This window comes from Elgaria multicarinata, chromosome 3 (genome assembly GCF_023053635.1).
Source record: "Elgaria multicarinata webbii isolate HBS135686 ecotype San Diego chromosome 3, rElgMul1.1.pri, whole genome shotgun sequence".
NCBI lineage: Eukaryota > Metazoa > Chordata > Lepidosauria > Squamata > Anguidae > Elgaria > Elgaria multicarinata.
Window position 1 is genome coordinate 105331065 of NC_086173.1, and position 15505 is coordinate 105346569.

Here is a 15505-nt window from a genome sequence, read left to right on the forward strand (position 1 = left end):
ACAAGCATCTCTGTCACACAAATAACTGACAACATTCTTAGGCAATCCATCAGTCATCCCTATGTGATATATGGACTGCATTTTTCCCTACAAGTTGGATACAACTAAAAACTTAAGCAAGAGAAAACTTCAAATGATGGTAGGTGTTTTAGGTGTACATCCCTAGGGTTGATAAAGTAATTGTTTTGCCACATCCAGAGTTGTTGCTTACTGTGGCTAATGAATAGTCAACAGATACTACTTCATTAACATGGCGTTGCTTCAATTGAGAACACTTTCACTTACACTAACACATTTTAAACTAAAATTCAGTGTTTCTGACTAATAGGTAGAAATCTAGAATAAGTCTCTGAAAGAAAAATAAATAAAAGATACAGTACACAAAAGATGGTCTCCTAGTCTTAAACAACTTGTTGTGGATTATACAAAAGCAGCAGTTAGTGTGACCTTGTCATAAATCTCAATTCTTCAATTTATTTGCCATGTCCCAAATAGATCCACTGTTCATCTTTGAATAGTTTCGTACTGCCTTTCATGAGAAAAAGGCTTCTTGAAAAGACCTTTAATGGTGCTACAAGCAGTTGCAGCAGCTTTATTTACACATTACTTAATTTGTAGTCTTACTTTGAATTGTGTAAGTGACTAAAGCAGCATTAAAACACATTGTGTAATGCAATCAGATTGAAAACTTTCCCCAGATTAACGTTATACACATGAGGTGCTGCCTGAAGGCAACCCCAATGGAGTTTAGCAAGTCTTCAAGAGAAGGGAATTCCATAACTAGTGTGCATGACTGAACAGTGTTTCATCTGCTCTTGAATCTTGAACAAAGTGCAAAGAGGGTATTAACTGGGTACCCTGAGCTCATTATCAACCAGAGATAGAAAAAGGCAGTGCCAAAGCTAGGTTAGGTCTAAGATGCAAGCCTGTTATAGTAAGAACTAGCAGCTAGAACTGAGCTCAGAAGACATTAATAAGTCAGTGCAAACACCAGAGCACGGAGTAGCCTCTGAACAGTCTTGCAACGGCAGCACCACCTATTGCTGAATGTGGCCAAATCTGCATCTGATAAAAAGGAAAATGTACCAGGGCAACAGCTGCACAAAGGACAAGGGCTCCATTGCTCCTGATGCTAATCTCTTCCTCCACAGAAAGGCATGAATTGTGCTCTTCATTAACATATCAGGTAAAAAAAGTAACACTTATCTATTTCTCCTTACATGCTTAAAATAAGGTAAATATGGAAATGCAGCTTAAGAAATTTCAACTGAAGCTACTTCTATACCATTCCATATATTTATAAAACCTACTTTTTACCACTGTGTATTGATAAGGCTGTTTTGCACATGCATGCACATCACTTGATAAGCACACCTTCAAGTGAAGGCTTGCATGTGTAAATGTGGTGTTAGCTTTGTAGCAGCTTATCAAACAGTGCTTTTCAATTCTGTTATGACTCCGGTATAATCAAGTGGCAAAATGAGAACCAGCCCACACTCTGTTAGAAATGAATGCTGCCTAGTTGGAAATGTCACTAAGTTCCGAGAAGTAGCCATAAATCTAGGAAGTGAGAGATTCAGCATGGCAAGCAAAAAGCAAGCAAACCGAGAATAAGATCAACTTAGTAAATCAGTTTTACATACAAAGATATTTGCTCTCTATTGTATCATGTTCAGTTCTTTAAAAATACACAAGTTAGCACCTGCAAATTTATAATCTAATTGTTTATCAAGCTCATTGTGAGTTGATTGAAAAAATACTTTATTACTTTTACAACAAATCTAGTTAATGTAGCAAAACTGATCCTAGTTGACAATCGTAGCTCTGGAGATATTCCTGCTAAAGGGTGAACAAATTTATATTGGATTGAGTCCAGAACTCTTGTCCTGCCAGTGGAAGGATACCACTTGCGGAATGGGACTTTCCTGTCCATCTCTCCCCTCTGCAGCCCTGCTCCAGAGCAGATTTGGAGGGAGGAGACGACAGAGAAGTCCCATTCTGCAAGCAGCATCCTTCCACTGGCCAGGCAATGATTTTAGATCCAATCCATTCCATTTGCTAGCTAAAGAACATCTGAAATGTGCAGTCCCTGTGCAGATATGGCCAAATAGAGCTTTGTAACATATACAAGTTCTGAAAATACCAGTTGCTTGTATTTATGTTTCCCAAGAGCTTGAAGCCTAGATCTGAACATTTTGAGCTGAATCTCCATGTAGAAAGAACTACTTTAGAAGGATAAAACACAAGGCTCACTCAAAAGTAATAATAATTCTAATCCAGCCTAGATTATTCCTTATCAGTGAAGCATTTCAAAGACATAATTTGTATAGCCTTTCCAACCATTCATCTCAGATATCTTCTATTAGGACGTGCTGGGAGTTGCAATCCATTACTTAACAGCTGGGCCCTTCATACACAACCACCATATCACAGCTGTCTTTTAACATACACATCCTGGCCCCTTTCACCGGATATGTACCATTTCCTCTAAGAATGCAGTCTTCATGCAACCAGTACAGAGCTGATCCATCCAGAGGGGAGCTTCGTGCTGTAGCGGGGTTCGACGAGGGTAAAAGGTGAAATTCGTATCATAGTTCAGCAGGCAACTGATGGACGCCATGTAGATGTCAGAGAAGCGAATCAGTCTTCGAGAAAAGTAGGTTGGGTTATGGAAGGTTCGAAAGATGCTTCCAAACTGAGGGTTAAACAGGTTCTTTGCAAGGGACCTGAAAAGAAAGAATTCGGTATTACGGAATGACAAATGAAACCCTCGGGGAAAGAGAAGGCAATTCACAGTGGTGTTACCAATTCAAAATGGCTGTGCTTTAGAGAATAAGTTTGTTAATTTAAAAGAGCACCCAACATCCTCTTTTAAACCACTTAGAGTTTGTCCGGCGCCCCTTTAAGTTCTTTGGAAGGTTAGGAGGACTGAAGGCCTGATGAGCTGTGTCCATGCTGTTTAGCAACTTCATATATCATTATGGTATTTGTATCCAATGTTGTTCCCAGGGTAAGAGAGAGGGGGGTAAGAAATGAATAAATCTTCTATTATTATTATTATTATTATTATTATTATTATTATTATTATTATTTAGGTTTAAAGAAGCATCCAATATTGGGGGCAAGGGAAATGTTACAACATGAAAGTGTTTTGCCAATCACAGTCCAGTCCAAATAGTGTGCTATTTAACCAAGTCACAAATCTGGGTTTGCAAGATTACACAAAGGAAAAACCAAACCATGATCAAGATAGACCAACAATCACCTAATTTTCCGTCACTCTTTCATCCATTCTAGCAACCTCGGACTGGAAACCTCTAATGGAATATTTGCAAGAGTTGGAAAAAATGATTTATATGTTTGTGGATTTCACATATAATCTGTGGTCTTAATACACAATACGGTGCTGGCTAAAGTGAAGAACAGATAGCCTATATTTCTGCCATGGCCTAATATGTTTTGTATGTGTGCTTTTATAAGTTGTATTGTATTGTATGTTAAGTTTGTGAAGTTTTGTTTCGTCTTTTTTTTGTAAAAAATAATAAAAGTTGTAAAATTCAAAGATAGACCAACGATCACCTAATTTCCTGTCGCTCTTTCATCCATTCTAGCAGCACTTGCTTAGATTCTGCATCTTGATACATCTAAAAATTTTTAAAAAAAAGCCACAATTAATTTTGAACATGACTCCACTAAAGATCAGTCTTCTGTCAGGCTAAACTGAAGCTTTGATATTTGTTTATATATCTTTTCATCCCCAGAGAATTCGGTACAAACAAGGGAACTGCAGTCAGGACCTTTGCTTAGGATGATGGAAAGTATAATCATAACCATATCAGGTGACACATGTACCACTACCTTATTCCATTAATAAATCTATTATTATTATTTATTTATTTATTTATTTATATAGCACCATCAATGTACATGGTGCTGTACAGAGTAAAACAGTAAATAGCAAGACCCTGCCGCATAGGCTTACATTCTAATCTAGCCTATCATCATCAGGTATATTTTACCTGCATTCTCTCTAGAAGTCCTGTAAGAGCCTGCTGCCAAGTCAAAGAGTGCATGTATTGTTCCGTATTAATGATCTGGATTTCTGCTTCTAATTCCGGAACAATGGCTCCTGTCCTCCAACCATGACGCAGCATGAGATCCTAAGAAACAGGATCCCAAGAAACACTGTGATGCAGCATTGGAAAGAAACCCACAACAAAAAATTACTATCCTTATACTAATGCAAGTCAACATTTTTATCCAATTGACAAAAATCCCCGCCCCATTTTCCCATTTGGGTCAATTCTTACATGCCAATAGTGAGCAGGAAAGTGTCTGTTTATAAGCCTTCTCTGATATAATTGGGATTCTGAAGAACAGAAGCTGGGCCAATTTTTTTTAAAGTCACTGGCCTGAATTAGAAAGTTGATCATATGGAACGTTTTGGCTATGAATCTGGAAATAAAATAAACTTAAATTTAAACTCTGCTGTTTTAATCTCATATTTTAACCTATATCAATTTTTGCTGTGTGGTTTTATCCTGGTCGTGCTTTTATATTGTATCTTGTATTTGTGTTTTTAAATTATTGGTTGTTTTATTATGCTCTTCATGGTTTTAATTTTTGTGAACCGCCCGGAGAGCTTCGGCTATTGGGCGGGTATAGAAATAAAATAAATAAAATAAAATAAATGTTCCCAACACCCTCCGGGCCAGGAACACAATGGTCCTCTTGACACACTTCCTTAAAATCATGCAGAAATCACTTCTACATGTAAATTGGCAAAAATGAGATGGCTTCAATTCCTTTTTTCCTTCCCCCCTCTTGCTATTTTCATTTTTAAAAATGAATATATTCTTTTAAAGGGTGTATTAGTCCTTGAGGACTAGTAGAAGTGGAGAATGGGGTGGTGAGGGTGGGAGGACATCACTGGGATGAACAGAATATACTACAGGAATATCTGATAGTTTTATTGTACCAGTTGTAAAACAAAATGGAAGCAAAATTAGTTAAGTAAGGAAGACATGATATTAAATAAGTTCATGAAAAAGGCGGTTCAAACCACCTGTATTGATAGAGTGTTTTTGTTTTTTGCAAAGCTGTTAAAGAGATTCTTGGAAAGGTGTTCAAGACAGCAGGCCATAGAGAAAGTATCTGATCTTTTGGAGTAAACTTAATGCCAGTCTTGGTTTAAATCGGGTTAGGGCAAAAGGGAATCAGCTATTTAATGGGATATTATCACACTGAAGATTACAAAATCAAAGCCATGACTAAGATGTGGTCCAAAAATGTTTGCTCTAGCATACGATACTGATTAATTCAAAGGAAGAAGAAACAAAAACCTTGTTAGATTCCGGTAGCAGGCAGAGAACATTAAGTGGTACAGAGATAAAGAGAAGCACAATGTTCCATACGGGGCTGCCATACTTACTGCAAGGTCACTGTACAAATGGTCACCAAAATAAAGGACCTTGGACCCACGCCAGCCTGTTAGCCGCAGAAAATCAAACAGATTGCCCTGAAAAGTAGGGGAAACAAAATAATGTGAGAATAAACCAAATATCAGATTTCTTTTTGCAAGAAAAAAACAACTGCACGCCTGGTTTTGAAAAGGTCAAAATAATAAGTCTCCCTGCACTTTGATTTTTCTACAGAGCTAAGGAAACAAAGGGAAATATTTGATCATAATAAGCTGCTTATTTTGAAAAAAAATCCATGGCTCAGAGGCTTAAAGAGTTCTCACGGGAACTTTGTCAAATTAGAGAAAATAGGGACTTTTGAATGCCAGATTTATAATCTCATCATTTATACAAATTCACATCTTACATATACTAATAACCACTCTTGGATTTAACCCAGGCTCATAGTGGGTACAGTTCTTATCCCATTCACCTTCACTATAACCTTGCTATTTTCATACTACAGTTGAAGAACTACAATAATAATAATTTGTCATATGCTGAATTTGTGCTGAACTATAATTTTAACCCTGACCTGCTCTAGAGCTCACACCAATTAAGTTATGCCCTGCTCCAGAGCTAATACCAATATGTTCTCAAAATGAAGCAGAAGTGTCCTTACGAGGTCACATATATTTTCTACGGGAGGCATGGACTGCTCTTACAACTCCTCACCCTGGGTCAAATGTTTGTGCATGTTTAGATTGGGCCAGACCTGTCCTCAGATATCCTAACAGCATAACACAGTCTGATTACCCTCCACTATTTCTTAGCTTAGTAATAAGGCTGGGAACCAATTAAGCTTTGCTTTTGGCCATTTTTGGAAGGGGGGGGGAGGAGGGGATGCTTCCTAATGAAGCCCAGAACTAAAGTCCCATTGTCCCTGACATAACTCCAAGCTCAACGCTGAAAATATTCAAACCCATGCAAAATGGATACTTTTTTGGGGGTGGGGGGCAGTTTAAAAGAAGATTGCTTCTTTAGGAAACTTTTCCCAACACCAGCATGCCTGATAAGAACAGAAAAAGATTATGCTAGTTCAAGAGAAATTTGATATTAGTCACACGAGTTATCTCCCTATGCCAACAATTCAGTGTTTATGCTGAAACTGAGAAGCTTTTAACTTGCCAACCTCCAAGTCAAAGTTCTGCAATAGAGAGCTCACTCACAGCAACACAAGTAGGAGGTCGGCAGGCCAAAAAAAGCTTCCCAACTGCATATCTCCTGCACATGTTCCATGTGTAGCACATGTGGTGTGAATCCACAAAGTCTTTCCTTAGCCTCATTCCCACAGCATTCCATTAGCAAACCCTGGGGGCTCATATTTTGGCTATTTTATACATTTGGATGACGTTGCAGCCATTGAGTTGGATCCAGCATAAGTCTCCTGTGGACAAAAGGGCTCCTTCCATCCATGGGAGGCAGCTGATCCAATGAGGAAATCCTGCTGGAGGAAGTGGGGGGGGGCGTGGCAAAATTCAGAGGACCCATTGGAATAGTGGGGGAGATAGTGCTGGGGGCTGCAGAGGTGGGGGAGAATTGGCACATGTCATTCCACCACCACCCTTTCACCAGCAGAAGCACTCTGAGCTGAACCCCAACGAGGGGCCGCTCCCACTGTCAGAACAAAATCTGGACCCAGCCCACTGTCCAATTGCCTACTAACAGGGACTGGCCGACGAGATCATATCACGCCAGTCCAGGTCCAGGCCTGATTCAAAGTGCTGGTATTAACATTCAAAGCCCTAAATGGTTTGGGGCCAGGTTATTTGAAGGAACGCCTCCTCCCATATGTGCCTGCCCAGACCTTAAGATCATCCACAGGGGTCCTTCTCTGTGAGCCCCTACCAAAGGAAGTGAGGCAGGTGGCTACTAGGAGGAGGGCTTTCTCTGCTGTGGCACCCCAGCTGTGGAACGAGCTCCCCAGAGAGGTTCACTTGGCGCCTACATTGTTTTCCTTTCGTCACCAGCTGAAGGCCTTTTCATTTTCTCAGTATTATAACACCTAATTTAATTTTAATTTAAATTCTACTGTTTTAATCTCATATTTTAACCTATATCAATTTTTGCTGTGCAGTTTTATCCTGGTCGTGCTTTTTATATTGTATTTTGTATTTGTGTTTTTAAATTGTTGGTTGTTTTATTATGCTCTTCATGGTTTTAATTTTTGTGAACTGTCCAGAGAGCTTTGGCTATTGGGCGGTGTAGAAATGAAATAAATAAATAAATAAAATAAATTACTATGCTGAAAATCGCACCAGTGGTTCAGCAACGGAACACAGTGACATGCTTTGAGCTCACAATTCTCAGGGCTTGATTTGAACTAGTGCTCTACTTCAGGACTAGCTCTGAAGTCTAGAGAACTCCACTGCAAATCAGGTAAAGTGGATTACTAAAATGTTCACCAGTGTCTTCCACTAAACAGGCAGCACCCATTTTTGCAAATTGTTGGTTAAATAACCCACAATTTGCCACCGGTGCCACAGAAATGGGGGTGGGGGTGGGGAGGTCCACTGATCCACCTTAAATCTGGATCCAACCCATGAAATGATACGGTACTGCTAATTAGTTTTACCTGTTTATAGATTTTCCCCTTTTCCAATTTGTTTATTTTGTCCCAATGAAGTGAGCCTTCTTCATCCATTTTTCTGAAAGGTCTACAAGAAGTCAAACAGATAATATGAAAGGCCTGCAAGTCCTTAGTGGGATCTTGATAGAAAAACCTAAGGAGCATTTCACGTGAATGACTTGAGCTGATGAATAGAATGTCAACAAAACAAATGTCAGAAATGCCAGAGTAAAACCATCCTGTAGTTTATTATGCAAATTGTTCATAAGCTTGTTAATGAAAACAGGAGAAGGAAGGAAATGGGCCCGTCTATTTATAAGGATTTATAGAATGCCCAGGGTATAGTCTGTTTTTAGATAAAATAGGTAATGTGCTTCTTTCTGTTTCAAGAATGTTAGGGACACATAACATCATGGAAACACATATATGCCAACAAAACACAAACTAGGCTAGCCAGTTTTAAAGTCCTTTCCCCCTCCCTTTTGAATTTTTGTAGATGGCCTAACTTCAACGAATGGCATTACACTGAATTTTTAATTCTAAGCCTGGACAATAGGCTTGGAATTAACCTAATACGTTTATAGACAACGTGAAGGAAAAACAGCTTTAGCAAAAGGAGCATGGGCTGACTTAGCTGGATTTTGATCATGCAAAGAGTAACTTGACATTGACCTTAATGGCACTGACTTCCACATGAGCATGTTTAGACTTACAGCAAGGCAGAGAGGGGTGTGGAACTGCTTTCAGCCAGGTGGCTGAATTCAATTTCACAACAGCTCTTGGGGGCCCACATTCCAGTAGTGGGTGGGGCCAAAATACCAACATATTTTAACTTAAAGCTCTTCCTGCCAGTTACTAACCCTTAGAGGAGACATTTCAACCTTTTAGAATGGGAAAAAGACGGCGCAAAGGCAGGGTAACCACCAAACTCTCAGTGCCCAGAAGTGTGTGAGGGCAGGGGAAGGGTTCATGGCCATCTGGGGAAACCCAGAGGGCTGGATTAGGCCCACAGACCTGAAGTTCAATGCCCTGCAGGAAGGCCACAAGTCTAGGCTGCTTTAAATGCACAGCTGCTGTCAAAGCGTGTTCAACTGCACATTGAATTCCTCTCTCTCCCCCTCTGTCAGGGTCTGTAGACCTGTGCTGACTTCATGAGGTTTTAGATTTGCATCTCCGGCCCTGAACCACTTTAACAGCCAACTAATTCTGTGGGGCAGAATGTGCAGTCGCCGTTTTGGTGAGAGCTGCATGTTTAAACCAATGTGTACATCTGGTCTAAGGAATACAAAACCATTTATAAAACAAAACACGTACTTGCGTCTATCAGTGAAGAAATTAGGCTTATCTGCTTGCACAATGACCATGTCAAAAAGGTCTCGCCAGTTCTTGCCAACCATGTGCTTCATTCCTTTATCACTGTGGGCAAACAGGAAAAAGACGGGAATTATACAGTTACTGCAACTTGCTGTTCTTGAGAGCAGTCCGTAAGCTTTGGTTGATCCCGCCCTGGAGCTGAGGAAGCAGGGCCAGCTGTTCCACATGCTCTGCCTTGGGAAGGTCAGCCATTCCCACAGACTGGAGTAGAAAGGCCTCTGGAAGCCTAACCCGGAGCCATTCTCAAAGACTAGAAATGCTCATACTGAGAACCAGTGCACCTACATTCAGGAATACACTAGCCTTGTTAAGGTAAGTCACGATTTTCAAGCAGAAGCTAGGAAGAAAGATTAGATACCAAGGAAGCCCTGCCTTGCTCTGCACATGTAGCCTATTGACTCCAGAAAAAAAACTCTTATGATAAGTTTTCTTGCTGTGGTTAACCAGTCAAATGTATGGCGACATTCCTCTCACATTCCTCAAGAAAAGGAATTTAGGGCAAGTGTGACATTCCTGTTTTCTTTAAGGAATGCAGAACAGTCCTAATGTTTAAGAAAGTCAATGTATGATACTCTAGAGAAAGATTTCATTTTGGTCTCATGAAAGGCAAACAGTTTGTATAGAGGTTTTTAAATAGCTTCCATCCCCTTTTCCAATAGCATAATAGGAGGGATTGCTGTTAGTCTGGATCAAATTTAAACAGCAGGGTCCTCCAGATGATTCATCCTCCCTTTATTTTAATTTCTAGAAGCAGTCAAGACAATTACGCCACTGCAGACAGATTTGCAACCTTGATGGCAACAAATAAGCCATTCAGGCTCAAAGAAAGCAAGACCCCACGGATGCTAAAAGCATCACCTTCTTTATGTATAAAAATGTAAACATATAGCAAGCAAATACATATTTCTGGCTGCATGGATCATATAGGTACACAAAACAGAGAGCAGCTAGCCACAATGTTTTGCTAGCTTTAGTAGCCAGGGAAAGGTAATGATTTCTCACAAACCTGAAGAGCAGCAGATCAGCAGAGGAGCAGATCATCTCCCAGATCATGCTCAGCTTTAGAGGCTCTTGAAAGCAGGACGTCTTCTTCCCAGATGCCAATAAGGGGCTGTCTTCATGGCCCCAGGTTGGCACCGCTCCCTCTTTAACCCTGCACTTTCCCTCTCCCGGGTAATCCCGACGCTGAGTAGGGAGCGTGGGGTTTCTGGGCACCCATCCAGGTCCCAGAACTGCACCCACCTTCTTCCTGCTGAAAGGTGACCAATTGCTGGTCGCCTTCCACCAGGCTCCACCCCTGGGTTGACCCCAGATTGGCCCAGGAGCAATGTTACACAGTAGAAGTGCTGTGTTGACGTCGTTCCCTTTGAAAATGTTGGGGTGAATCCCCGACTTTTTCATATCGCAGTATCGCAGGAAAGCCCCGTGGTGGCTGTGAAACTGCGCTTGCGTCATCTAACCGACACGGCACAGATCCACAGCAACTGTGGGGCTTTCCCTGTATATAGACAGCCCCCAAAGCTCTGCCAAGGTGAAGGAGAAGCCCACACCTTTCCCCAGGCTCCGGGGAAGGCTGGGTCTCATCCCTGATATTATGCTAGGCTTTAGCAGCACTCAGAAAGTAGCGTGTCTTCTCAGGGCTTCTGAGTTCACACAACCCGACAGCCCAACATGACTTCATTTAGCCAAAGGGGCTGTTGCATCATGTGGGGTGCCTACGGCCGCCATTCTTGAATAGCAACCAGCTTGTCGTGGCTAGTTGTGTCATGCAAACAACAGCCCAGAGATTATTTCAGGGTGGCTGCCCACTTCAACCAGCTATGTTGCCTGGGTTCACAAGACATGGCAACCTCCACTGGCACACGCAGCAGGCGAAATAAGCTACTGGGGCTTATTTACCCCGCCGTGATTGTGGGAATCTGGTCAGTGTGACATCATGGACAAGACCCTGCCTGTCTGTTCAAGCTCAGAGTTTTTTTCACCACCCACCCTTGGGAATGGAAGGATTGCAGGATTGCTACCACTTTTTGAATGCATCTTTGCAACTATGAGAACTAGGCTTCAGCATCAGACCAAGCAACACAGCCCCTCCAGTTGCATAGCAGCATACAATGCAAGTCTTTCCCAAAACACACTAATAATAATAATAATAATAATAATAATAATAATAATAATAATAATAGCTTTACCCACGAAAGGTGTTATAAAGATTAACAGTATTTACTATCCTGACATTAACTGTCACTCAAGAGCAAACATTTTGTGAAGGTGCATGTACAAAAGAGGATACTCACACAAAGCTAAAGGGGCTGTTTGTAATGAGAAAGAGCTTTTTGTTGTGGTTAACCAGTCGATTTAAGACAGCGTAGGTTTCATCGCCATGAAGAATATATTGTTCTGCAAGAAACCGACAAAGCATAATGCAGAAACATGTACACCATGGCAATGGAAAAAAGAAACATTTAGGTAAATTTTAGCCTGATGATGCAAAACAATTAATCTAAAGCTGGCATGCCACAGGGCCTCCCCAACTAGCCCACAATCCCCCCCAGTCCCACGCCCCTGCCAGAGTTAGGCTTGATAGGCGCCTCCCATTGGAGCCAAGAGAAGGTGGTTTTTTCCATGTTTAACTGCAGCATGGGAGGCAGTTGCGGGGGATCACCACTGGAAAAGGTGATCACCCCCTCTGCATAGCAATTAGACTTTGAAGAAAACCCACCAATGGGAGGCTTTTTTCAAGTCCATCTGCTGCGTATGAGTGGAGGATGTGGCCCTTTTATCAGAGGTTCCCCACCCCTGTCTATAGTCATTAGATGCCAGACAAAGTTTCTTACTATTCAAAATTCTTAAACAAAGTTTAGACCTTAACTGACCCATGTCTTTTTCAATCCATTTGTACATCATTCCTTTCACGTGGACATCTTTAATGGCATCCTAAAATAGGGAAGAGTAGTTATGCATCCATCTTAAGCCTGATATTGCAAGTTTATACAGCACCATCTAAGTAAATGGGCACTTCACAGAGTAACCACCAAAAATGTTCATCAGGAGATGGATAGTTGATGCAGGAGATTTGTGATTATGTCTTGTTCCCACAATGTACCTGTCTTTCTAACCAAGACCACTAAAACAGTTGGGGGTGGGGAGACGGAAAATCCACATAATTTTTGCCACCAAGCCAGTAAGACATTGTTACAGAGGTATAGATAGGACAAACCAAAAGGAAAATAGTTGGCTTGAATTCTAAAGCTGTACAAAGGGTATAGCTCTGCTTGTGAGTCAGGATTTCCTGCTTCCTCCTTTCCCAGAAAGCCACTTGAGGGTGGGGTGGCCCTCAGGAATGGTGCAGGATGGGCTGTGGGAAAAAGTAAGGAGGAGAAAGTGGAGGGCCCCCTTGCATGAGAAGAAGTGCCTTATGTTTGCGCAAGACCATGGACACGAGTTAGCGAATCCGCTGGTGCTCTTCCAACAGCAGCCTGGCAGTAGCATGGGTTACCCGAGGATAAACAGTGACATTTACCAGGATCAATTGGTAAGCTAGATATTTGCATATCTGGTGCGCAGCTCTAGCTTGCTGCCTTTCAAAGTGCAAATACAACGAGCTGGATAGGGAGGTAAAAAAACTGTGCTAGATCAAATGTAAGTGAAGCCCTGCTAGAATGGGGAAAAAGGCCTGTCCAGCATTCTGTTCCCACTGGGGCCAATACGATGCCCATAGGAAACCTGCAAGGGCAGGTGCAGCAACGGAAGCAGATCTACCGTACAAGCCTTTGCACAAATACAGGCATATGGAACATGGTGGGACAGGCTAGAGATGACACAATACTAAGCACAATTATTACTAGTGACAGTGGTATTAGGGACCCACTTCCTCCAGTGCAGCCTTGCAGCTACTATACATGGAGTATTAGCTTAAGAGTAATAATTGCCAAGGCCCATGGACTCTCCTCATTGGGTTGTGTGGATGGCTCAGTGGTAGAGCACCTGTTTGGCATGCACGAGGTCCCAGGTTTGATCCCTGGCATCTCCAGGTAGCGCTGGGAAAGATGCCTGCCTGAAACCCTGGGGAGTTGACAATACTGGTCCAGATGTGCTAATGCTGTGGCCTGGTATAAGGCAGGTTCCTGTGCTCCAAAAAAGCCTCTATAGACAACTAGGATATTCCAATGGAAGTGCTGGTACAGCGACCTCACCACCCTACAGTAACATTAAGCTTTAAGTCCTCTTTCTCCAGATCTTGACATGCTAGGAAATGCTGCGTCATCTCATGGGCCATATCTTTCAAAGGTCAAAGTGGGGTTCACATGTCCAGCAGCCGACTTCGGTAGGTTATGAAATCCCACACTAATGCTTGCCATCATTGGATAACTATTTGATCTACCCCCTATTGTGGAGCATGATTTACAAAGCCGAGACCTACAACGAATGCAGCAAAAATAAAAACCCTTTTAAGCCTTTACTTATATTGCATTTCTTTAGGTGAGACGATTTCATCCTCTAAATACAGCTGCCTCACTAAGTGAATGGGGAAACAAAGAATTCTCCAGAGGTACTTTGGATTCCGAAAATAAACTCTTGCAGAACCAAATGTGGTTCTGCAAGCACTACTAGAATCTAGATGTTCAACACAAATATGTAATTCATTATACTTTGTATCAATTAAGAAGCAAAGGATGATTTCTAGATTTTGTTCATGAACAATGATACCTTATATATGGATAAATCAAACATTACTATAGGACGCAGACAAAAGTTCCAAAGGGATAATATTCACCTATTTCCTAAAACAGTTGTACTCACACTTATATCCTTGTAAAGATGAACTTGGTCATACTCAATATTGTGAGTCATGAAATAGTCAGTCACTGATGAAAGCAGATTCATTTCAGGAAGGGAGAAGATGTCCATAAACTGTTTAATTGATGGACCCTGCACAGAAAAACAAATGTATTATTATAATAATGAAATTGTGTGCAAAATTGCAGTAGGAGAGGGGGGATATTTCTATTAAAAATAAAGCAGTTCTATATGAAGTGAGAGACTGGACCCAGTAATACTCTCTTATTTTAATTGAACACAGCATATCTTTCCCCAATGCAATAGTGATCTGTTGTAAATGTTGAATCAGCAGCTATAGCTGCCTTCCCCTAAATAAGAATTCAAATATGCCATGCTTGTAAAGCAGTCTGCAACTTAACGATGCAAAGATGAGGCCCTTTCAGAGACTAACATACAACAGCAGAAATATGTAAACTGAATACATGGATTTCTATTGAGATTGGCAAAAGATTAGTACCCCCCCCCTTCTTTATAATGCCAGGGTTTGGATTTTTGTTAAAATTTATTTATTTAAAACTACTTTTAGGCTGCTTTTCAGGGTAAAACCCTTAAGGGATTGATGGAAAGAAATAGTTTGCCAACACTTGGGTTTAGTTTTTAATGTTTTTACTTTTGTATTTGATTTTATTTCTGAGCTGAGTTTGGTTCACCTGAGGCTGTCAAAAGATGGGATGTAAAATAGTTAAAAATACAAAATTAAAAAATAAACTACTCCAGGGCATCCTCGATACAGCCAATACTTATTCAAATAAATTTACCAAATTCTACCCAAAAACTATTTGAAAATATACAAAATCACTTCAAATGGGGAAAATGCATGTTTATTCTTTAATATTAATCCATCTCTTTTAAAGGAACTTCACTTACATTAAATTGCACTCTACAAATTATACTTAAGATTGGGCTTAGATTGCTATATATGTTTACTATATTAACTTTGCTAAGGCAGATTAGCTACTATGTTCAGCATTTTCATACGGGAAGGCTACTAGACAGCTTACACTTACCATATAGCAACAGAACACAGACTTGGGTTTATAAACAGCGCACAAGTTTGTCAACATAACAAATCTTTGACACAATGCAAAAGGATATACAAGACTGCATCTTTTTCAGATGTTGTCAGACATAGAAGGAACTTAATACATCCCTCTGGGAAACTCCAGCTGGATGAATTGTCATTTAGCTTTTGGTCTGTGTGGGAACCAACTAGATTTGCTGATAAAAGTACATGTTGGGAAACGCTTAGAAATGGCTAAGAATT

The 15505-nt window shown here is 40.8% G+C and overlaps 1 protein-coding gene across 2 annotated transcripts in view; it reads right to left on the bottom strand.

The window, feature by feature from the left end:
* Positions 1 to 1637: 1637 nt before the first annotated feature.
* NT5DC2 (5'-nucleotidase domain containing 2) overlaps positions 1638 to 15505 on the bottom strand; it is a 32285-nt gene continuing 18417 nt past the window's right edge. The window contains exons 6-14 of one of the 2 annotated variants that reach the window (XM_063121148.1): positions 14203 to 14331; positions 12276 to 12336; positions 11697 to 11799; positions 9343 to 9444; positions 8035 to 8116; positions 5432 to 5518; positions 4020 to 4160; positions 3580 to 3644; positions 1638 to 2726 (exon numbers count right to left, since the gene is read on the bottom strand). In XM_063121148.1, coding sequence (XP_062977218.1) covers positions 2465 to 2726; positions 3580 to 3644; positions 4020 to 4160; positions 5432 to 5518; positions 8035 to 8116; positions 9343 to 9444; positions 11697 to 11799; positions 12276 to 12336; positions 14203 to 14331 — 1032 coding nt within the window. In that variant the 3' untranslated portion in view covers positions 1638 to 2464. The remainder of the gene's footprint in view (positions 2727 to 3579; positions 3645 to 4019; positions 4161 to 5431; positions 5519 to 8034; positions 8117 to 9342; positions 9445 to 11696; positions 11800 to 12275; positions 12337 to 14202; positions 14332 to 15505) is intronic. The other variant, XM_063121147.1, reaches the window with a different exon arrangement.